This window comes from Convolutriloba macropyga, chromosome 13 (assembly GCF_964194025.1).
Source record: "Convolutriloba macropyga chromosome 13, txConMacr16.3, whole genome shotgun sequence".
In the NCBI taxonomy this organism is placed as follows: domain Eukaryota; kingdom Metazoa; phylum Xenacoelomorpha; order Acoela; family Convolutidae; genus Convolutriloba; species Convolutriloba macropyga.
This window is the reverse complement of record NC_134480.1, coordinates 43401797-43427528: the sequence shown is the minus strand read 5'-3', so window position 1 is coordinate 43427528 and position 25732 is coordinate 43401797. Positions and strand designations below refer to the sequence as shown.

Genomic DNA, 25732 nt, shown 5'->3' with positions numbered 1-25732 from the left:
TTGACTTGCCGTTAGGTCCGGGCTTTATTCCTATCTTTTCTTATCGGAAAAATTTATTGGGGATTTGTTCATTATAATCGATGGCGAACGAACATGTTCCTAAAATTGAAAACGTAAAAATTTATATTTGCACTTCAATGCGATAAGAAAATCCAATCGTTAAAAACCAATTAAAATGGTATTCACTGCGTTTTCAGTGTCATTTTTATCTGCAAAATGCCATTTCAGGTAGTTTAATTTGATTTAGTACAACCTATGTTTTTTCTCATTCTAAACTGGCCTTTAGTGTAAAAGTTAGTCGATACGCAATGTCTATCAAACCAAGCTTCCAAAATACATTGAAGTGCTGGAATGCATGAGGGAAAAGTTGAAATTCCTGTATGTTATTTAAGCAGAATTTAGACAAATTTTTACATAAAAAATGTTCGGCTTTGTCCCCAACTTTTTAATTGATTGCAAGTTAATTGGGCCAAGACTCTTTTCCTGCAACAATTTTAGAGACTTTGATTTCACCTCTGTTTTGAGTATTGAGTTAATGTTTGTTTTAAAAGATGTGTTGTTCAACAGAACTGTTTCCGGTAGTTACCAAAAATGGTTTTTTGAGAAGTTACATCTTTCGTATATTAAACAGGTGGTCTAAAGCGATGAGAGAGCTACTTATGACTCCTGATTGATTAGTTCCCGACTTCGTTTCAACTTAGCTTCTCGTATCATCTCTGCCCTGAACTCTAACTCTAAAACAATTCGTATATAAAAACTTATTTCTCCAACTATCCAAAATCACCACATTGACTCGTTTATCCAAAACTGTTCTTTAGACGTGACTTCTTAAGTGACATTGATGAGAAGTGCGGGATCACGCGACTTCTGACCTACAAAAAAACCACAAAAACGCAACAAAGTGTATAAATACAGAAAAACAAAGCAGAATTTATGTATGTGGATCTATTCATAAAACGAGTCACCCCAAGAATCTTAAGAGCACTCTATCATTGCATGTATACGGTACTTGCGGGAGGGATGGGTATTCGTTATTTGATTATAAGGTTTGGGTGGGGAGGGGGGGTGAAGGAAGGGTCGGGAAGGTGAAGGGGGGACTAGCGGTAATTGTAATTTAAATTGCCCCTAGGGGTCATAAAAGGCACCGGAGATCCAAAACAGAAGAGGTCTCTGAATAGATGTCATGAATTGTTTCGATTTTTTCCGTTTGTGATCCCTCCAGCTTAGTGGGCGCATATTATTTGCACCCCCCAGACGCACGTGCAATTTTTATACAGTGATTACCTATGTAATTGCACGTGATCTTTAACGGGGGGGGGGGGCATAACGTACTGGGGGACACAAACGGAAAAGATCCAATTGTTTGGTATGTAACAGAATTTAATTATCAAGTTAACGGTAAAGGACAAAAGCCCCTCAATAATTTTAATCCCAACGGAGATTGAACGTTAAACTATTGATATCATCTTACTTCTATCACTTGACCTTACAACAAAGTCAAGCGATGGAAGTTAGAGTGTTGAGGATCAGTTTAGCATGGATAGATCTCGAAGTTTCTCAATTTTACAGTTAGGATAAAATAAACAGAAACAAAGATAAATAAAAAAATTAAAATCAAAAATGAACAATTGGCAAAATGGAAGCAGTCGCAGCCGAAGTGCCTCCCGACTGAGTTCTGGACATTCATATGACGAAGAACCCAGACCCAGTAGTTCACCTTCCGGCCCCGAACGCCAGAGGAACCACGGCCAGCTCCGATCACCTCCGCTCCGTGCTAAAAAGGGAGCAAATCAGGTTTGAAAAACAAAATTTGGTCAAAATTTCTGCATATAATAATTGATGGATATCCTTCTGCGCCTTAGGTGGAAAAGGGAAGCAACAGGTTTGTGTTATTTTTTTATTTGAGGGATATTTCTTATCCCAAATGTTAACCCCAATCATTTAATTGAGGCTTTTCTGAAATATGAACAACCAAAATATAATCAACTAAAAACATATAAGAAAATGGTCCCCCATTTATAGAGCACCTGTCAGTACATGGTAAATCATTATGTAAAAGCATGGCTGTGCGTTTGGGGGTGCAAATAATACGAATCCACTAAACGGGGGTGCACAAAAGGACAAGATTCCATACAAGCTATACAACTATAATTATGTCCGAATAACAGAAATTGTTGTACGGAAAATTTAAAGACAAATAAAAAGAGCAGCAAAAGAGGGAATAAAATCATTACTGAGGGAAAATATGAAGAACATTATATTTTTTGTTACTTTGGACTAAGATCGAAAAGAATTTAAAAACTGAATGCAACAAAATCCTGTTGGATTTTGTATTCTACTTTCCTTCGTAAAATTTTGGGAAAATCGTGAACAAAATTGGCCATTAAATGGTTCAAAGGAGTTATAAATTAGGTTAAGCCGACAAAGCTGTGTAGTTGCTATATCGTATGATGTGTCGTTGTGTTGAAAAAAAAACAGTGTTGAATAATTAATCGAAAAAGTCCGTTTTGTTAACAATCGTTTTTAAATGATCGGTTTGAAAGCTTGTGCGGATATTTGACTCTAAGCAATTTTAGTTGAAAATTGCCATAAGTTTGAAAATATCCGTATAAAAGTCAACAATGTCTGTTTTTGAGCAAGCGCAACATGAGCTTACGGCTGTTCTCCACGCTTACAGCCACCGTTGTAATTTTATTTTTATCATATCCAAAAAAAAAGAAAAACCTAATTATTCATTATTTCAGAAGGAGTCCGCTCAAAAACTATGGAGTATCGAAAACACATATAGCACTACAACCACCCACATCATAGAACTTAAGAATTATAAGAAAACAACATAAAAAAGAACAGAAGTAACTGTTGCAAGGCATAAAGAGTTCTAAGCACTTGTTTTTAATTGCAATTAGTTTGTAGATTGCAAGTTGTTGAACAACGAGCCTAAATTCAAGCCAATTAGTTTAAGCTTCGTTCTTATTTCTAAAAAGTTTCCATGCCAAGTTGCATCATTGGGTCTCTAAGTTTACTAAGTTCGAATAGTACAGAACTGATTTTGATCAAACTCTTTCTACCGACATTTTTATACTGGACAATCATTTGATGAAGAACCCAGATCTCCACTGCGGGCTAAAAAGGGAGCAAATCAGGTTTAAAAAACAAAATTTGGTCAAAATTTCTGCATATAATAATTGATGGATATCCTTCTGCGCCTTAGGTGGAAAAGGGAAGCAACAGGTTTGTGTTATTTTTTTATTTGAGGGATATTTCTTATCCCAAATGTTAACCCTAATCATTTAATTGAGGCTTTTCTGAAATATGAACAACCAAAATATAATCAACTAAAAACATATAAGAAAATGGTCCCCCATTTATAGAGCACCTGTCAGTACATGGTAAATCATTATGTAAAAGCATGGCTGTGCGTTTGGGGGTGCAAATAATACGAATCCACTAAACGGGGGTGCACAAAAGGACAAGATTCCATACAAGCTATACAACTATAATTATGTCCGAATAACAGAAATTGTTGTACGGAAAATTTAAAGACAAATAAAAAGAGCAGCAAAAGAGGGAATAAAATCATTACTGAGGGAAAATATGAAAAACATTATATTTTTTGTTACTTTGGACTAAGATCGAAAAGAATTTAAAAACTGAATGCAACAAAATCCTGTTGGATTTTGTATTCTACTTTCCTTCGTAAAATTTTGGGAAAATCGTGAACAAAATTTTCTATTAAATGGTTCAAAGGAGTTATAAATTAGGCTAAGCCGACAAAGCTGTGTAGTTGATATATCGTATGATGTGTCGTTGTGTCGCAAAAAAAAACAGTGTTGCATAATTAATCGAAAAAGTCCGTTTTTATAACAATCGTTTTTAAATGATAGGTTTGAGAGCTTTTGCGGAAATTTGTCTGTAATCAATTTTAGTTGAAAGTTGCCACAAGTTTGAAAATATCCGTATAAAGGTCAACGATGTCTCTTTTTGAGCAAGCACAAAATGAGTTTACGTCTGTTCTCCACGCTTACAGCCAACGTTGTAATTTTTTTTTATTATATCCAAACATAAAGAAAAACCTAATTATTGATTACTTCAAAAGGAGTCCACTCAAAAACTATGGAGTATCGAAAACACATACAGCAGCTCCACAATCACCCACATCATAGCACTAAAGAATTATGAGAAAACAACATAAAAAAGAGCAGAAGTAACTGTTGCAAGGTGTTAAGAGTTCTAAACACTGGTTTATAATTGCAATTAGTTCGTAGATTGCAAGTTGTTGAATAACGAGCCTAAATTCAAGCCAAATAAGTTAAGCTTCTTTCTTATTTCTAAAAGTTTTCATGCCAAGTTGCATCATTGGGTCTCTAAGTTTCCTAAGTTCCAATAGTACAGAACTGATATTGATCAAACTCTTTCTACTGACATTTTTTAACTGGACAACCATTTGATGAAGAACCCAGACCTCCGCTGCGCGCTAAAAAGGGAGCAAATCAGGTTTGAACAACAAAATTTGGTCAAAATTTCTCCATATAACAATTGATGGATATCGTTCTGCGCCTTAGGAGGAATGGGGATGCAACAGTTTTGCGGTTTTTTTATTTGAGGAATATTTCCTATCCCAAATGCTACCCCTAATCATTAAATTTAGGCTTTTCTAAAATATGAACAACTGAACTATAAACAACTAAAAACAAATAAGGGAATGCTCCCCCCATTTTTAGAGCACCTGTCAGTACATGGTAAATCATTACGTAAAAACATGGCAGTGCGTTTGGGGGTGCAAATAATATGAACCCAGTAATCTGGGGGGCACAAAAGGACGAGATTCCAAATAAGCTATTCAACTATAATTATGTCCGAATACCAGAAATTGTTGTACTGAAAATTTACTGACAAATAAAAAGAGCAGCAAAAGAGGTAATAATATCATTACTGAGGGAAAATATGAAGAACATTATATTTTTTGTTACTTTGGACTAAGATCGAAAAGAATTTAAAAACTGAATGCAACAAAATCCTGTTGGATTTTGTATTCTACTTTCCTTCGTAAAATTTTGGGAAAATCGTGAACAAAATTGGCCATTAAATGGTTCAAAGGAGTTATAAATTAGGTTAAGCCGACAAAGCTGTGTAGTTGCTATATCGTATGATGTGTCGTTGTGTTGAAAAAAAACAGTGTTGAATAATTAATCGAAAAAGTCCGTTTTGTTAACAATCGTTTTTAAATGATCGGTTTGAAAGCTTGTGCGGATATCTGACTCTAAGCAATTTTAGTTGAAAATTGCCATAAGTTTGAAAATATCCGTATAAAAGTCAACAATGTCTGTTTTTGAGCAAGCGCAACATGAGCTTACGGCTGTTCTCCACGCTTACAGCCACCGTTGTAATTTTATTTTTATCATATCCAAAAAAAAAGAAAAACCTAATTATTCATTATTTCAGAAGGAGTCCGCTCAAAAACTATGGAGTATCGAAAACACATATAAAACTACAACCACCCACATCATAGAACTTAAGAATTATAAGAAAACAACATAAAAAAGAACAGAAGTAACTGTTGCAAGGCATTAAGAGTTCTAAACACTTGTTTTTAATTGCAATTAGTTTGTAGATTGCAAGTTGTTGAATAACGAGCCTAAATTCAAGCCAATTAGTTTAAGCTTCGTTCTTATTTCTAAAAAGTTTCCATGCCAAGTTGCATCATTGGGTCTCTAAGTTTACTAAGTTCGAATAGTACAGAACTGATTTTGATCAAACTCTTTCTACCGACATTTTTATACTGGACAATCATTTGATGAAGAACCCAGATCTCCACTGCGGGCTAAAAAGGGAGCAAATCAGGTTTGAACAACTAAGTTTGGTCAAAATTTCTCAATATAACAATTGATGGATATCTTTCTGCGCCTTAGGAGGAATGGGGATGCAACAGTTTTGCGGTTTTTTTTATTTGAGGGATATTTCCTATCCCAATTCTACCCCTAATCATTAAATTTAGGCTTTTCTAAAATATGAACAACTGAACTATAAACAACTAAAAACAAATAAGGGAATGCTCCCCCCATTTACAGAGCACCTGTCAGTACATGGTAAATCATTACGTAAAAACATGGCAGTGCGTTTGGGGGTGCAAATAATATGAACCCAGTAATCTGGGGGGCACAAAAGGACGAGATTCCAAATAAGCTATTCAACTATAATTATGTCCGAATACCAGAAATTGTTGTACGGAAAATTTACTGACAAATAAAAAGAGCAGCAAAAGAGGTAATAATATCATTACTGAGGGAAAATATGAAGAACATTATATTTTTTGTTACTTTGGACTAAGATCGAAAAGAATTTAAAAACTGAATGCAACAAAATCCTGTTGGATTTTGTATTCTACTTTCCTTCGTAAAATTTTGGGAAAATCGTGAACAAAATTGGCCATTAAATGGTTCAAAGGAGTTATAAATTAGGTTAAGCCGACAAAGCTGTGTAGTTGCTATATCGTATGATGTGTCGTTGTGTTGAAAAAAAAACAGTGTTGAATAATTAATCGAAAAAGTCTGTTTTGTTAACAATCGTTTTTAAATGATCGGTTTGAAAGCTTGTGCGGATATTTGACTCTAAGCAATTTTAGTTGAAAATTGCCATAAGTTTGAAAATATCCGTATAAAAGTCAACAATGTCTGTTTTTGAGCAAGCGCAACATGAGCTTACGGCTGTTCTCCACGCTTACAGCCACCGTTGTAATTTTATTTTTATCATATCCAAAAAAAAGAAAAACCTAATTATTCATTATTTCAGAAGGAGTCCGCTCAAAAACTATGGAGTATCGAAAACACATATAGCACTACAACCACCCACATCATAGAACTTAAGAATTATAAGAAAACAACATAAAAAAGAACAGAAGTAACTGTTGCAAGGCATAAAGAGTTCTAAACACTTGTTTTTAATTGCAATTAGTTTGTAGATTGCAAGTTGTTGAACAACGAGCCTAAATTCAAGCCAATTAGTTTAAGCTTCGTTCTTATTTCTAAAAAGTTTCCATGCCAAGTTGCATCATTGGGTCTCTAAGTTTACTAAGTTCGAATAGTACAGAACTGATTTTGATCAAACTCTTTCTACCGACATTTTTATACTGGACAATCATTTGATGAAGAACCCAGATCTCCACTGCGGGCTAAAAAGGGAGCAAATCAGGTTTGAACAACTAAGTTTGGTCAAAATTTCTCAATATAACAATTGATGGATATCTTTCTGCGCCTTAGGAGGAATGGGGATGCAACAGTTTTGCGGTTTTTTTTATTTGAGGGATATTTCCTATCCCAATTCTACCCCTAATCATTAAATTTAGGCTTTTCTAAAATATGAACAACTGAACTATAAACAACTAAAATCAAATAAGGGAATGCTCCCCCCATTTACAGAGCACCTGTCAGTACATGGTAAATCATTACGTAAAAACATGGCAGTGCGTTTGTGGGTGCAAATAATATGAACCCAGTAATCTGGGGGGCACAAAAGGACGAGATTCCAAAAAAGCTATACAACTATAATTATGTCCGAATACCAGAAATTGTTGTACGAAAACTTTACTGACAAATAAAGAGAGCAGCAAAAGAGGGAAGGATATCATTACTGAGGGAAAAGATGAAGAACATTATATTTTTTGTTACTGTGAACTAAGATAGAAACGAATTTAAAAACTGAATGCAACAAAAACCTGTTGGATTTTGTATTCTACTTTTCTTCGTAAAATTATGGGAAAATCGTAAACAAAATTTTCTATTAAATGGTTCAAAGGAGTTATAAATTAGGCTAAGCCGACAAAGCTGTGTAGTTGATATATCGTATGATGTGTCGTTGTGTTGCAAAAAAAAACAGTGTTGCATAATCAATCGAAAAAGTCCGTTTTTTTAACAATCTTTTTTTAAATAATAGGTTTGAAAGCTTTAGTTGAAAATTGCCACAACTTTGAAAGTATCCGTAAAACGTCAACGATGTTTGTTTTGAGCAAGCGCAACATGAGTTTACGGCTGTTCTCCACGCTTACAGCCAACGTTGTAATTTTATTCTTTATTATTTCCAAAATTGAAGAAAAATCTTATTATTGATTAATTCAAAAGGAGTCCACTCAAAAACTATGCAGTATCGAAAACACAATTAGCAGTTCTACAACCACCCACATCTTAGCACCTAAGAATTATAAGAAAACAACATAAAACTCAGAGTTATTTTAGGCAAACTTCCAAAGTTGAAGAATTGATCCAAATCAATAGTTTTTCCAATTTTATCCAGACAGATAATCAATAAAAAGTTAATATCCTTTAGGCAATGACAAATGACAAACGGTTTGTTTCTCAAAATATTTTTTATCATTTTTCTTAGGAGTCAACTGTTCTGGACTGTCAAACATTCATCTTTTCCTTCCGCATCTTAAAATCAATTTCTAGGCTTCCGATTTAATAATAAATGTACACTGCCTTTAATTACTCAATTCAGTTGATCTAAATTGCTAGCTCTCTTGTTTTTATGAAAAAGTACGAGTTACAGCTTCAAGTAACTATAAAAGTTACGAGTGCTTCCGTAACCGAAGAAAATCTGCCTCCAAAAAAAGTAGCTTGCGCTTTCAAGCACCGCTTTCCATTCAATGAAGGAAAGCGCGATTAAATATTGCTAAAATTGTTTCCACAAACAATTAGAAGACCTAAAATGAAAAATTGAATCAAATAAAGGTGAAAAGTAGTTACGATCAACTTCACTTGCATTTCAAAAATTTTTATGCAATTTAATCGTTTTGCTGCTCAATTTTATGATTTAATGTTTTGAGGTTAATCAATGAGAGATTATACTGCAACTCTGAAACTTTGCAAATGACGCTTGGGTAAAATATAATTTGTGTTGAAAAGCAGTTTTCACTTTTCAACCTCCAGCTTAAAAGTGAAAAAACACCAATTTTTATTTCCGTATAGGGCACCGCTTTTTGTCCGCAAAATGCAAAAAAAAATCGCATATCCAGTGTCTTAAAATAGGAGAAGAGAAATCTTGTAAGAAAAACGTGTAATTTTACAAGAAGAATTTGGTACAAATAGACGCTCGCAAAATTTAACGCTTGCCTCGGACGCGTATAAAGAAATCATGCCGGATGCGTAAAAAATACAGAGGTCGTCGAATCAATTTCTAGACTATGAAGGTTTAGAAGACTGTAGAAGAAAGAAAACTGTTCTGTTTTAGTAGATCAAAATCTTTTATTCTTTTTTATTGCTCGATTTTGATCTTGACGATTCGGAATCAACGGGATTGAAAAACCCGTGTAGTTTATCTACGATCCCTTTCTTTTCTAAGAATAATGGTTACAAGTTCAATCTCAAACTTTTTAATTGGGCTCTCAGAATGCATCCAAGGTATTTTTGTCTATGGAAAGACCATATCTTATAATATAGAAATTGAAGACGACGTAAACGTTTCAATATCGGGAACTCTTTGAGTTAACAAATTGTTTATTTCATATCCTTATTACACTGCACTGAAATGATCGAAGAAATAACTTCAATTTTTATATTTTGAATTTTCGTTTCGCAACTTACGGTGCCTTGCCTAAAAAACTCTCAAAAGAGAAAAAAGAAGCACAGTACCACACGAGCACATGCACGAGGGTCACATCACTTGATAGAGAATGAAAAATTTTTGTTCTCGTCCAAAGTAACCAGTCATTGCCACTTTTTTCTTCCCATCGAACAAATTTTGGTTTCGGTTTGAATATATGGAACATTTTAAGATGGTATCTACTTAATTTATAAATAGCCTGGTCAGATTAGCAAGCTTCTCGTAGAAAATTTATACCAATTGTCACGAATTTTGTAATGCATTAAATGTAAATAATATATTTTACTGATAATTAAACTCTACTCTGCTTATTAACTGCTCAATAACCAAGATTTGTCAAGCCTTGGCCAAGGCTTGACTCAAGACTTGCCAAGTCTTGGCCAAGATTTGACTTAGACTTGAAAAGTACTGAGCAAGTCTTGACATTTCTTCACAGGTCTGAAGACTTGAGATAAGACCTGATGAGTACTGAACTGTCAGTTCAGTACGTGTATTTCTATTGAGAAATACTGATCAAGACTTGAAATTCATTCATTTTACATGCATGTAAATTGGAAAAAAGTAATTACTTATAATTAAGTCTTTTAAATGGACGGAAAGCCTCGGTCTGAGAAATGAGAACAATTACATTTCGGATAAAAAATCATATTTAGGGTCCAACTTAAGATTCTGTCGGGAACTCTCTAGCGATTTTTTGTTTTAGTTGCTCTCAAATTTGTTTGAAGCAATTTTGGTAGCCCTTCTGGTCTTCTATGCGACTTTGTTGATCTACAAACTTTTTGTTTGTCGTATTGCTTTTCTTATCTGACCATTTGACTTTTCGTCCTCAGTAACAGGATAAAGAGGTAAGAGGAGGTTATTAACTATTCATAGAGCCTTACGGATTTTATGAAGAGCCGTTCTTAGACTTTGACCTTCTCCCAATTAACTCCGTCACAGACTCCACGCCATGAAACATTTCACCCCCATCTCCCCTCCGCCAAATTCAACCCCAAACACCTCGCTGCCACCCGCGCTCATAACCCCCCCCCCCCCCACCCGAGGCTCATCCATAATCATCTCCCCCCGGTTGAGCCCCAACTCAACGACCCCCATCCCCAACCCACCCCAATTAATTTAAAGACGACCTTCCTAATCTGCAGCCCAACAATGACAAAGAAACCGCTTACCACTCCTTTGAGAGCAATTAGAAAGCAATTTTATTGACTTTCAGGGACAACTCGCATCAGGGAGTCAAACTGAAGCGCCGCCAGTTCACACCAGAGCATCGTTAGTATCGGTTTTAGCTAAATCTTCTGTTAACTTTCATTGATTGATTGATTGATTGCAACCTCGTCAATTGATTCCAAGTTTTTTTCGCACACCCCCTAGTGAGTTAAAACAAATACTTGTTCGCTGATAGTAGGAAATAGTAGGAACAATAGTAGGAAACAAAATTTTAATTCGAACAATTGTAGGAAACAAAAATGGTTCGACAATATAATCACACTGAAAAAAGGAAGCGCCCTATCCCTTTCTAGAAGCTCGCCCCCTTCCCGAACCAGTAGACACCGCTAACAACAATGATCCTTTTTGATTCAGGAATTCAAAAAGCGAGGTCGATTACTTCGAAACGAATCGCTTCTGGTCATGCATTCTTCACTTCACCGAGTTGAAAGACAGACTGCCAGAAGGACTGCATATTCAACGAACAAATGACGGGTTTATTATAACTTCAAATGAAACTCCAACTATCGCAATTGCTGTTCCAGTTTACAACATGGAAGAAACCATGAACGTGACCAAACTTCCGGATTCTGCCCAACTGGTTTTCAAGACTAGATTGCAACCCAATAACAAACCAGACAGCAGATGCAGTATAATGAATGGGACAATCTTCTGTTATTGTAACTTGTGTGTTGCCGAGATGCAGCAGCAAAATACCTCAAAACAGTTGGCCAATTTTCACTTCTATTTGAAAACATTTTCATGAAACACAATTGTCGCTTCTAAGATCTTTCAACCGAACAAAAGGTGTTTAATTGCTCTCAAACGAAGTTTGTGAAGCAATTATTGTAAATGTGTGTGAGTTTGTCTTTTTATGCAAAATTTCAGGCTGAGTCAATTTTGCGCCTTTTGTTCTAGAACATCCGTTAATATGGGTTAGAACAGTGGAGGGCGCGGGTTCAAACCCCGAAATGGTTGGAATTCTTGGGCCAAAAAGAAATTGCAAGATACAAACCCTAAGTTGAATTTCCCCCGACAGGCGTTTGAGAGCAATTCATCCTATTATATGTGCATGTTTTTTATTAGTTATACGGAGATCAAATATGATTTCCTGGGAAAAAAAAGATCGCACAAAATTTGAAATCCAAAAACTGAGTAAAGATCATTTCCAGTAGTAGTCGAAAATTGCTGTATACATTTGTCTCTTTGGGTGAGTTATAAGGCTACAATACAAATTTTAGGAGTTATTTGTACTTAAAAAAAGGATTTTAACGTTATTATTTTAAAAAAATGCATGCGTTCCTTATTAATGAGTAATAATAGGTACAAATTTGTTTCACTGAATATGAAAACACTAATTGTATAGATAGAGGGCCAACTTTACCTCAAAAAAGCACTACAATATTTTTGGCTGGTCACAAGTGATACCGACGAATGACGTCAGTGATGCTTAAATGATACAGAAAGACGTATATCAAAATTGATGTATGATAAATCGTAATCGTACTAGGAGCATATAATTTTTCTTAGTTATCTTGCAGGATTTGAATATAATTTCTCGGTAGCCATACAAGGATCATTTATTTGGTTGCAAAAAAACTGAAGTATAGACAGAATGAAATCATATTTTTTATTTGAAATTAAAGAATATCTAATCCGGGAAAACAATTATTTCGTTGCTAAAACCTGAGTAACTCTTACTAACCTTATGAAAATCTAATTGTTACTCCCGAAACTTGGATGGATTCGTTTCCACATTTTATCTGAGAGCGAAAAATGTCAACTTTCTTGAATAAATTTCTACTTGAATGACAGGTAGTTGCCATTAAATGGAATTACCAATTAAACTGCAAATCAAAAATAAAGAAAGTTGTTTGACATAAGTAACTTCCCAGAACTATTTAATTCATTTAGCATCTGTGTAGACTTTCATGGCCTGTGAAAAATGCTTAATCAACCATAATCAACATCAACCAAAACCAACCAATTAAATCTACTCTGAAAGTCTATAATTTTATTCTGCTGACTTTTGTTAAGTCCTATCCTTTTCAGCGGTTGAACAGCGGAACTCCTTTCATCATTATCATAATTTTATCAAATTAAGGTTACGTCCATTACTTATGGTAGAACTTAAAATCCAAAAATCAATCGTAAATCAATTTTAATTAATTGCTCTCAAACGAAGTTTGTAGCAATTATATTAGTCCTGTCGGTCTTTTTTTTTATGCGATTTTTCGCTTGACCAATTTTTCGTCTGACGCTTTTGACTTTTCGTCCTCAAAAACGGGATAAACAGGTAGCGCCCGGCGGGCATTATGTGCTCTTAGAGCCTTTCAGGTCTGTTTCAGCTCAAACTGTCTTGGAGACTTATACTTATGGTGTGAGGGGCGGTTCTTAGAGGTTGACACCCCCCCCCTTTGTTGACCCCCACCCCCACTATTGGCTCCACCCCCCCCCCCACCGAGCTTTTGCCCCCCCCCCCCCACCCAGTGCTGCCCCCATCAGCCCCCGGTGCACCCCCCCCCCCCCCCGTGGCTAGCTACTGACCAAGCCAACCGCTCGCCGGTCGTTTGAGAGCAATTCGCCCGACGTTAGTCGGTTATGTTTTGTCAATTTCTTTTTGAGATTTTTTACCGAAATTCACAATAACGTTAAAATAGTAATTTGTATTGTGTTTGAAAGTTAAGCAGAAGAATAACGTTTGGCCCATTGGCTGGAGAACTCTCAATATATCCATGTTTAAAAGCAAAAAAAATACATATAGCGATTGAGGCCTTGTCAATACAGTGGAGAAAAAAATAGAGAAACCAGAGTGCAAAACCGAAAAATTGTTTACACCAATCAAAAGAAGTCACAGAATAAATATAATAAGATCCAGAGTTAACCAGAGTTTCTTGCCCGATGCAAAATGGAAAAGAGTTTATTTATGATTTACGGATTGGGATCTATTTGATTAAAATATTAGATTGATGGGTTGGCGTCCCCATGCAACCCAAGAGGAAACGGTAGGTGAAGTCCTGCTGTTTCGTCTGTATCAATTATCCAACATTACTCTATTGTTCACGATGAAGTTAGCTAAATCGTATGACATTTTGAGAGATCATTGGTTGCAAAATTGCTGAGTAAACTTTCAGGTTTAAGTTCAAAATTTAAGAGTCCGTGTTATTATCAGTTGCTGAGAACTTTTGTGCAATCTTTTTTGGCAACATTCATGGGAAATCTTCTGCAGTAGGATTATTTGAAGTTTCAAGCAAAGCTAAAGACTTGTTTAACTGTTAGCGAGTTCGATATTTCTAGTTTTATTCCCTTCATTTAATTTAAATTTCGCCATTTTTATGGGATGCCTAGCTGTAAAGTTTTTTCCGTGCCAAAGCAATCGTTTTTTTAGGTTTCAGCAAATTGTTAAAATTTAAAACTTGGAAGTATATTTGGAATGTAAAAATCAATAAGAAAAGAACGCGTTTGTCATAAGCGATTACCTAAAAACTATTTGTTTAATTTGAAGTCCAGGTGGAGTCTAAGCCAGTGAAAAAATGAAACTTTCCTATAAAAGATGAAAAACATTTTTATCCAGTTTCTGTTCGTTGGGACACTTTTACAGGTTCTGCCTTCAAGTCTCCCTAAATATACCTGGTTTTACTGAGAGCTGGACGTCCACCAAAGAGAACTACATTGAAAGTGTTTTTATTTCTTCTTACCGATGTTAGGACCTATTCGTTTCAGGGATCAACAATTTAATAGCAAATCAAATTACGTACATTTATCATGGTTAAACTTCGAATTCAAATGTCAATAGAACTTCGAATTTTTCTCTTTGACTTCTTGTTAAGATTTTCGACTGATGTTTATGTTACTTGTACACAACTCTTATCCATTGTGTGTGACCCTCACGCAGAAGAATAATGTTCGGCTCATGAGCGGCACAAGACTCAATATGTCCGCGTTTTAAATCACAAAGATGCAGATTGAAATTGAGTAATTCAATACAGTAGAGAAAACAAATCGAGAAAACTAAGTGCAAAATTAAAATTTTGTTTTCGTCAATCAGAAGAAATCATAGAATAAATACATTATGATCCAGAGTTAACCATTTTAATCTCATAGCAATTTCTATGATTTTTTTCCCATTGTTAGAGGGTAATACATTTTTTTGTGATTAATGGATCAGGATCTATGTAATTAAAATGATAGATCGATGAGGTTATGTCCATATGCGATCCCAAAAAGGACTGTCGAAGAAACGCTGTTTTGTCTGCAACTATTATCTCAAAATACTGCCTTATTGAATATGATATTAGCAAAATGTGTTGACATTTTGAGAGATCGTTGTTTGCGAAAAATACTTTGGTGAATTTTTATATTTAATTTGAAAACTTTTCGTGTCCGTGCTTTTGTCAGTTACTGAGTTATTTTGTGTGCAATCTTCTATTTTGAAAGCTAAGAATATAATTATTCTATATCTGAACTGCATTAAAATGATCAGCCTATCGAATGGTCTATAAACAAAAAAACACAACAAAACATTTTTCATTTTTCTGCGTAAGCTCAATCTACCCTAGTCCAACGCAGACGCTTATCTTGTAAGATCTTGCAAAAATCTTGCAAATGACATTTGATTCGGACCCCATCCTTATTCTTTTTACAGTAAGTACTGGTTTTTGGGGTGATTTTTTTTCTTTACTGGTCAGATTTCCTTTTGAGTTTTTGATACCTTCAGTAATGCAATTTTTCTAGTCGTAAAAGAATCTAAAAAATGCCCACGATCAGTCGGAGACCGTTTTTCGGACGCATATATTACAAGGGCCTTGAAAGAGTTCAACTCTTATTTTTAAGTCCCTTGCACTAATCTGACGTTTAGCTAGATTCTTGCATATCTGACGTCTAGCTCTTGCAAGATTGCGCGTATAGTCCTACAAGACTCTTGCAAGCTCATGCAACATCGCAGTCAGTAATAAACTAGTTTCGGAAGACACTTCATACACGTAGAAAATCTTTGGTGTACATCAACCCAGGTCTAGACCTCGACTCATGAAAAGATAATGCTCGACCAAAATGTGCTATGAAAAGACCATAATGAACTCATTTGAGGTATGAAAAGACTTTAGCTCGACATTAAGACATTCTGGACTTTAGCTCGACTCTAATTTTTCAAAAGTCTTTAGCTGGACCCAAAATTTTACAAAAGACTTTGGCTCGACCCAAATTTTGTGCTGGACTTAAGCTCGACACAATGTTCGCAAACAAAGTCGAGTTAAAGTCTTTTCATGGGTCCAATATTAGTCTTTTCATAAGTCTGATTTTTTGCCATTAACGATTTATGTGCAACATTGCATATAACGTAGTCAGCATATATGATCCTGCACCTTTTATGATCCAAAAGAATCACAAACACCTAAAAAACCTGCATTATTTTAAAAAAGATAGCTCATAATTTTGGAAAGGAAAGCAAACTGAATAACGCCGAAATTTTTTCATGGCTAATGGGACTAGGACCAATACTTTTAAGCTAGCTGGTTTCATTGAATTATAGTCAATATTGCCCCCCCCCCCCCCCCTACTAGACTTTTAAAGTCATTTCATAAGTCGAGGTCTAGGCCTGAGAAATAATGATACTCAAACTTCAAATTTCAGGCCAGACGTAAAATACATTCCAACAGCCTTTGACTGGACAGCTATTGTGAGATTCAGACACATCAGATACGGAAGACCAGCTGGACTTAAAATACAGGGAGATAGGAACCTGTTCATAATCACATCCGACGAGACAGAGCCAGCAGCTGTGTTTGTTCCAGACAATATAAGGATGAGAGATATCAAAATATCGGAAAGATACGATTCGGCAGAGTTGGTTTTCAATTGTGAACAAAGACCCGTCTTTCGTTAAATTGTTATAGACTCATAATAAAACTTTCAGGATCTATTCTGATTTGCCCCTCCCCCCCCCCAGCTTAGTGGACTCATATTTTTTACGCCTCCTGGCTCACGTGCTATTTTTTACATAGTAACGTGCTATGTACCAACATATGATTTGCAACTGGGGGGCGTACAAAACACTGGGGGGGGGGGGGGGGGGGAGGGAGGCGAAACTGAATAGATCGAACTTTCACGATATGTGAATTGAAACTGTGAAATGTAGTGAAATTTAGTTTGATTGGAAATTGCTAGTGTATGTGCAGATTATCATACGTTTCAATTGATGAATTCACATCCTTCAAATAAGACGGTGTGAATTCAATCTATGAAACTGCCAAACATAGACCTCTGTTCCAAAATTGGGTAGCTGAGATACCACAAGAGTACCGTTTGGATTGTTCTCGCTTTTTCTTGGATCCTGGGTTAACACTTTCAGAAAAAAGTTCAAGGTCGACTAGCCGAAAAACGTTGAAAAAACACCGCAACTCGTACCAAGAGTTTGCGGTGAATGCGAATCTTAGATACTTTAACACTTTCACTGCATTTAATGCAATATTTGTCTGATATGTATGTATGATTTTATGAAGGAATCTCAAGGAAAATTTTTATAGCAATTATTTTGGTGCTGTGGTCTAACTTACTATATCTCGAACAAAATTTGAAGCAATAATTGTAAACGTGTTGGTCTTTGTGTGCAAAATTTCCGTTTGATCATTTAACTTTTTGAATGGTTTTTGCACCCTTGACATTTCCGTTTTCTCTGATCTAAATTTCTTTCGTTCACAAGAGTAAGCAGCTGAGCTTCATTTACGGCAATTTACAACAGAAAGTCATCTGGAAAGTGCGCCAAAATTAGTGACATTTTTTCATTTTAAACGTTATTAGCGGTTATAGTTTTATATGATGTATATAACTTCTAATGATGTTATTTGAAGCGCCCTTGACAGAGTTTAGTTAACCCCGCTCAACCCCTGCATCTGGACTAAAGCAGATTCCAATAGATTCCATTTCCCTCTAGTCCTTCGAGAGCAATTTTTCCGACGTTAGTCATTTGTTCTACGCTATTTTTTGCTTGATTCATTTTTTCATCTAACCCAAAAAAGCACGATAAACAGATGACGCCCTTGTGCCTTGCCAGTCTAAGAGAGTACGTATCACCAAAACTGTTTTTAGCAGGAAAATTTTATGGTGTCGAATGAGGTTTATATGTAACCTAAAAAACTTGTCCCCTCATATCCCTGCCACTCTCACCCCCTCCCATTCCACACACCCCCATTCCAACCACATTAAGCACATTGAAAATCCCCCTCATCCCTCTCAAACATACCCTACACTTCGAACGCTCGTCGCTGAACACTACCAAATTCAACCACTCGCCGGTTGTTTGAGAGCAATTCGCAATTCACCCGACATTAGACGGTTATGTTATAATTTTGATTGTTTTTGTAAACAGGAACCAAGAAAGCAAACGAGACCGTGAATACAGTTATAAAAAGCAAGTAAAACTGAACTCTGTAAGATAAACGCAACGATCAAAGATGAAAATTAAGGGAATATCAACTCTAAATAACGCTAATAAGATCGGAACAGCAATACGTCTCAAGACTTGAAATTATATAAGATAAAAGCTAATAGAAGGTTGCATTTTCCTTAGAACTGTCATCTCGGTCATAGATAATTTGTTATTTCAGTCTGAGCACAAATTTGAATAAAAATGTTAGGTCTTCACTGCCAATTCTCTGAAGTTAAACAAAACAATGAAAAAATCATGAAAACATCAAAAATCAGGAATTAGCCATAATTTTTGCTCACAATTTGATCATAAATGCAGCCACTCTAGTGGTTTTTTACAACCAGTGGGTTTGAATTCATCTGTTTTGTATATTAAAAGAGCAAAATGTGCAAAAACTACGCGGTATTAAAACTAAGATAAAAACAATAAAAAGTATAACAAATCCTTTTAAATGCTGAAAACTAAAAAATTGTAAAGGTTTAGCAAAAATTTGATAAATGAATACCGTTTTTCACGCAAACCTTTGGTATCAATTTGTACTAAATCTTTGTTTTGGAAAAGAAGTTTGGAAAACTTGAAATTAGAAAAGATTTTCTTTCACAAAGGTAGAGTTTTGTTCTCTAAACCCTAATAAAACACAACGCCATCTAATTGTTTGTTAAACACCTCCTAAAAGTTTTTCTTGAAAGCAGTCTAAACAAAACGGACACGAAAAAGGCTATTCCGTTTTAGTTAAATTTGAAGACATCACGGATGCCAAAAAATGCATCTATTAGTATTACGCAGGCCATTGATAACAACAATGTACCAACTTTCATAAATTGAAAGTGAGTCTAAATCAAATTTATTTTATTAAAAAAGTTCAATGATTTGTCATAAACACAGTGCATAGTGCATAAATTTAAGTAGAAATTCTATAGTTATTTTAAAGAAAATTTTCTTAATCCCTTTTTTAGCAAAGTAAGATTTCGCATAACATTTTCTTTTCAAAAAGATGAAGTCAACCTGTTGACTAAAATCAGGACCTGCAGGGTAAAATCCATCAACAGGTTCAATTTTCCATTTTCCTCCCAAATTAGCAAAACAAATTGTTTCCAGGAAAAGGCCAGGTTTTCAATGCTTTTTTTCTAATATCTCCTTTCCGTAAAAGTAATTAAGCTTGGATCGTTTGAAAAATTAGATAGGTGAAAATATATTTACTCAATCTAAATAAAATTCTAATATCCTCTTCTAATATTTTCAACAGCAGGTACCCAATCTGAGGAGCAGCAACTTTTAAGGAAACAAAATTACCAGAGATGTTTCGGTACAAGTTATTGAGATATAATTTAGCAATTTGAGGTACTATTAGAACTTATTCTATATAGGCCCAGGCGTATATTGTTTTTGTATCTAAGATAGGATTAGATATTCTGTTTTTTATGATAATGAGTGCGTGCACCTATTTTAGGTCCATGTGTCTAATTCAAACTTGAAAGTGTTGAATGGTGAAAAAAATAGTTTCGATCGTTTCAAACTTAATTTTTTTCGAGATTCATTTTTCTGTTGAAAATTTGCACTGTGTAATTTTGCCAGCTGTCTATTAGGTTTCCACTTTACGGAGTAAGGCTGCAGAATTATGAAATAAGACGAGATCAACTTTGTTTCATTTTTCAATCTAGGCTCAATCCATTCCTAATTAGCAGGGAATAGACTGTAATACGTATTACAATCCTATTGTACTGGGAAATAGAGTAAATGTGGATGTTTAGGAAATGACTCTGAATTTACATTTTTTTCTCCGCTTTTTTTACACTCTTTGCTAAAAATGTAACTCAGAGTGGACTGATTGAATATGAAAAAAATGACACTGTTTTGCCACCTATGTGCTCAGTATTACTTTTCCTACTCTTTTTACACTCTTTGCAAAGAGTAGTTTAGAAAGAACTGATAAGAAGCTACACTCGTTTTCCACCATTATGCATACTATCACTGTTTCTCCATTCTTTTTACACTCTTCGCAAAGAGTGTCAATTACAGTGGAATGATAAGAAAATGTACTTGTTTTCCCACTGTTGTACATAGTCATTTTATTTGGTGCAGTGAAATTTCTATACGATGTACCTATTTATTGATTGTACCTAATCCTGAAGGGCATGTTATAAAGTCAACTTAAGTTCATTGTATTTCAATTAATATTTCATACGTTTTGTCTGTTACCCTAATTCCCACATCGGGAATTATTTAATAATACCTATTGTGACTTTGTAATCAGTTTCACTCTTTTTTTTGTTCTGCATCTCAGCTGCTTAATTTAACTTATTTCTTGACACTCGTATTCACCTACCTAGTAAGACATACAAGTGAAAGATAGGCGTTTTGCACTCGCCGCACAAGATAGCTTAAGAAAAAATCTAATATTGTTTTGAATCGCGAATCAAAGTACACAATATTGATTGTGTACGACATGGTGCAGTCAGCAACGCAAAGGCAGACTCCACTTGGCATCGAACCCTTTTTGAAGAGGGAAAATTCCCAGCCCCGATCCTCTTTTGAAGAGGGAAAATTGGCAAATTCAGGCGAAATTGGCCCTCCTCGCAAAAGAGAACATCGCATTGGATACATTACTCGAACCAAAGCCCGAGAATATCCTACCTCCTCTAGAACCGATCTACGAAAATACAATTACTGTTTCTTCAGCCCAATCAGAACGAGAACGACCAGTTGCTCAATTTAACTATCGAGTTCTTGACCATCGTATTCACTTACCTAGTAAGACAGAAAAGTGAAAGATAGGCGATTCGCTAAGCGAATTCAAATATAAAATGGTGTCAAGTGCACTCGCCGCACAAGGTAGCTTAACAAAATTCTAATAGTGATTTTAATCGCGAATCAAGTACAGAATATTGATTGTGTACGACACCCACCATTATGCTTACTATCAGCATAAAATTATTGTGGTTAAATTTCGATGAGGGGCAAAGTAAAAAGGCGTTTGCGAAATTTTTCATTCACTTTGGTCACCTCCTAATGGATATTACATAAAGAGTGTAAAAGTACGAATCTTCATTCTTAAGATAAAACTTTTAAATTACACATTTTCCAGCTTTTTTAAGAGCTAACCGTGTAATAAACTTTTTTTTGCTGCTCTTTACAATCTTTTCCCCATTGTTTTCGAGTAAAATCCTCGGGCCAGGAATTTGGGACTGAATTTTCGTCCTGAAAGTAATTAGCTGTGCTTTTGTTTTTCACAAAAAACTTATTCTGCATTGCACTGCATTTTGAAAAGCAAAAAATTTCTTAAAAGCATGCTTCGAATGTTGTTGTTATAGTTTTTTTAGTATATTGGCGGAGCTGGTATATTGTTGGATTTTATGCAGATTCCTTGAGAGCAAAAAATCTGTTTCTGTTTCTTGAGAAATAGCGTCTGATTATTTGAATTAGACGCTATAAAATGATGACAGACCTTTACGCTATGAATGAAACTCAACAGTATCTAAAACATTTAGCTAGAACTTTTGTTATTTGTTTTTACAATTGAACATATAAAATGGTGTGTCGAATTGATTTCAGACTTTAGTTGAGAATAAAGCTCAAGTAATTATAAAGAGTTGTTTTTCAGCTCTACAGCATATAGAAAAACTGTCATAATAAGCTAAAGAGGACATTTTGTAACCTTTTTATTATAATTTTAGGACACAAAAACCTAGTTTTCATTCTCTATTCGTGACCAAAATTTTTAATCTGAGCAATATTGTGCTTCAGAGATTAATCGTTCTAATTTTTTACCAACTGCAGTGCAATTGTCTATGTGAGTGACTAAAATCATTCCCCAAAAATAAGTGTGTTCTGACAAGGAGCTGCTACAATTTAAAATCTGTAATCTGAATTGGCATAATTAAAGTTTATTTATAGTTTATAAATGTGGATATCGCATGTCGAGGCACAAGCATTTTTTATTGGTCGAGGTCTAAGCCATTATTGGAAAAAAATTTTCCATCACATTTTTGTCAGAAGTCAGTAATCCAGGTGCAACTTTGACAAAGGACTAACTTTTAATTGAATGCACTTAATTAATACTGTCAAATTTATAGTTCATGCTTTGAGTTGTATCTTTATGGATCGATAAGTGTAACTTGTGGAGCACTGGAAGAAACTGTCACTCACATGCAAGAAGGTCTAAATGCCTTCCAATCATACAACGACCAGATCAATGTACCAAACTTTTTTCTCTCTATCATTTTTTTCCAGATGCATAACAACTCATTAAAATTCTGACATGAGCAGCTTATACCTGCAAAACTATTTCAAACCCTTGCTTTATTCATTGAACGTTTTCTCTCACTATATTTTCATCCCTCGCGCCCAAGCACCCCGCTCACCCCCAATCACCCAAGGCAACTTTACTAAGATAGACAGCAGTCTGAGTTAGGCATTCAAATATAATAAACTTTTGCTGGTTTGAGAGTAATAGCATATGCCCCTCAAGGCTTGTCGGAATGGATCAATTACGCACTAAATAAAGATGAGGTAAATTTACCTTCTCAGGTTGAGGGGCCAGACAACTTAACTGCCCTGAACTAATAAGGCAAATCTGCCTTTTAACCCACCTTATGACTAAAGCTAACTTTACCTGAACTCTACCTGAAAAGTTAAGCATTCATTTACTTATCAATGTCCTTAAACTTTACTCTAACTTGCCTTTAAATTACCTTAATTAGTTACCTTAACGGTAGCGTTAAAATTCCCTAAATTTAATCTAACAACAGTTATTAACCCTAATTCTGTTAAGGTAAATTTACCTTAGTTTTATTTAGCGTGTAGCTAACAGAGTCTCGACTTGTTTGCACGCTTTTTTGATCGGCAGAGCAGCCGGAGCTGAAGTGTCACTGAGATACTTGATGATAAAGTATTCCAGCTGGGGAACTGAGAATTCAGGTATTCTATAGAGGTCATGGTAAGTCTCGACAAAAGTAATGGCCACGTTTAGAAGGTCGTTTCTCGAGAGTTTGTCCAGATTTTCTTTTACAAAAGCCGCCTTAACGTCAGTAGGGACGTTTTTGGGACAACTGGCTCTTATATTCTGGACTGAGACAGTTGATCTGGTATTTTGAGGCCCGCATAAACTTGCTTGCCTCCGAATCCAGTCTGAATGGGCAGACACTCTGGTGTAAACGTCATATCGCTCCGGTCCTGGCGTTTGCCTCATGTACAAACCGACAATTTCACACAACTCGGATGTGTCATTGTCAGAGTTCCTCAGACAAGCTGGAGCTCCGAGGTCTCCGCTGGATAGACCCCTTAGATATGTGGCATAGTACCGCTGGGAACATATTATGTTGTCGAATGCTGCCCTAAGTGCTTGATTAAATCTGAAATCATTCCTGCAGTCGTCATTTGTGATTGTATTCACATAGGTCGAATGAAGTTGATCTGGGTCCAACTCTTCAAAAGTTTCACCCCAACCAAAAATCTCGACAATTTTTTGTTCGTACAAATTGTTTTTATCGGGTAGTAAAACTGGCCTCGTTCCGGGGATTGGAACATCGGAATCCAAGCAAACGACGCATATGTCATTCGAAGAGTAATTTGCCGCCTAAAGGTGGTATTCAGTTAGCAGAGTGTGCATTAGCATCACCCAGGTTAAAATGCCTGACCCAAGCCACATCCGGTAAAACCGTTTGGGTCCCAGACGGGGGGGGGGGGGGGTATTAGGCTAGTGCAACCCAAATTACAGGCAGGGTCCGGAAAGTGTCGTGGTCGTACGATAATCGGCAAAATGGTCACACAAATGTCTGATCCTACACAAATTTCTGAACATAGTCTGGTTGTCACTTGACCCAAAATCTGATCGTAGAGCAATAAGAGACCGTTTTCAATTCCAAAACAAAACTCCAAGCTCTTCTATGTATTTTTTTAAAATAAATTTGTCAATAAGTTTTTACTATCTGATATAATATGTTATTCAAATTTAAATTGAGTACTATCAAATTTCAATTGTTTTAACATGTATCAGAAAACGTTCTGATCCGAGGCATTGCCTGGAGGATGGTCTGATCAATGCTACGATGAAAGTTGTTGACTTTTTTCCTATTCTTTTCCTAAGTTCAGGTTAAAACGCTCTTACACCGCTGAATATCCCGCGGGCGACCTGAGATGTACAAAACAACGAACAGCGCTAAAGTATAGAGACAGAAAAACAAGGATTTCGAATTCGATTCATTGCGGCATCAGAATTGATTTGATTTTTTTTCATTTTTAACCCAGAGCAAGACGAAATGAGTTCTTAAAACGAAGTAATGTTTTTTTCAAACTCAGGCAAAAATTCTGTTTTGGATCCAATGGGTCATATAGATTGATTTTATGGCGTATTAGACCGATATTAGTCACTTAACCCGAATTGCTAAGCTTTTTCCTGATCTTCAAATGAACTTTAATGGGCCGTAGTCATTTGGACTTTTTGTTGCCCCCTCCAGATAAACAAAAATTTTCACGTCGGAATTGAGTTGAAATCAAAATCCTACAAAGAACTTTCTTCGTGTCTCTCCAAAATTTGACTTTTTTCTTTCTGTATTGGATGCTCCTTAGCTGAAATTTGATCCAATTGGCTTTGTTATACGGCAGTAAAAAAGCGAAAATGGGCAAAAAAATTTTGGTTGAGAAAAGAAGGTTGCTCTGACCATGAAAAGACACCGTTCTTCAAAGCTTGATTACGAAAGTACCAGGATGAAACAACTTAAAATTCAAGTCATATTTTTCCAGTTCTTCTTTTTGCAATCCAACACTTCGGTTTCCTTGGCAGTGGCTGCCAGACACTTGAGAAAATAAGTCTTGTATGGTCATCATATCTAAACTTTGAAATTTGAAAAGATGGGGTGGGGGTATATATTGACTTAAACTAAATTAGTTTCTCCTGGGTGAAGTTCATGCTAATTCTTTTCATGAGTCCAGCCAAACTTTTTTCCTGGGTCTAGTAAATATCTTTTGATAGGCATCATTTGTCAAGCAGGGTCTTTTCATAGTTATCTGGGGTCGAACACGGTCTTTCCATAGGTCAAACCAAGTTCTTTGCATAAGTCTGTTTTTTTTGCAAATTCGGAAATTTCTAATTCTTTTTTGCTTGTTTATATAAAGAGAGGCCACCCGCACAAGACAAAACATCATTTTACAGGACCCGGGCCGAGGTGTCAACGCTAAAAAACGCAAAATTATGTAAGATTGGCGTTGAAAGCGTTGAATTTATGTAAGATCTACGCCTGAGCGTACATCTTACATAAATTTAACGCAATCAACGCTTATCTTATATAATTTTGCCTTGAATTTTGGCGTAGATCTTACATATTTAGTGTTGAATTGTAGCGTAGATCTAACATATTTACCGTTGAATTTAGCGTTGATCTTACATAAATTCAACCCATTCAACGCTAATCTTACATAATTTTGCGTTGAATTTTAGCGTAGATCTTACATATTTAGCGTTGAATTTTAGCGTTGATCTTGCATAAATTCAACGCATTCAACGCTAAT

At 35.5% G+C, this 25732-nt stretch overlaps 2 protein-coding genes across 2 annotated transcripts in view; one reads left to right on the top strand and one right to left on the bottom strand.

The window, feature by feature from the left end:
• Positions 1 to 821: 821 nt before the first annotated feature.
• On the top strand, positions 822 to 16803 carry LOC142351853 (uncharacterized). The gene is made up of 5 exons (XM_075404084.1): positions 822 to 935; positions 1570 to 1794; positions 10808 to 10863; positions 11176 to 11526; positions 16432 to 16803. The coding sequence occupies exons 2-5, from the start codon at positions 1621 to 1623 to the stop codon at positions 16682 to 16684; spliced, it is 834 nt and encodes a 277-aa protein (XP_075260199.1). The 5' UTR covers positions 822 to 935; positions 1570 to 1620; the 3' UTR covers positions 16685 to 16803.
• Positions 16804 to 22987: 6184 nt separating this feature from the next.
• The window catches only part of LOC142351734 (uncharacterized), a 30103-nt gene continuing 27358 nt past the window's right edge, over positions 22988 to 25732 (bottom strand). The window contains exon 4 of the mRNA XM_075403879.1: positions 22988 to 23801. Within this exon, the coding sequence (XP_075259994.1) occupies positions 23019 to 23801 (783 nt within the window). The 3' untranslated portion in view covers positions 22988 to 23018. The remainder of the gene's footprint in view (positions 23802 to 25732) is intronic.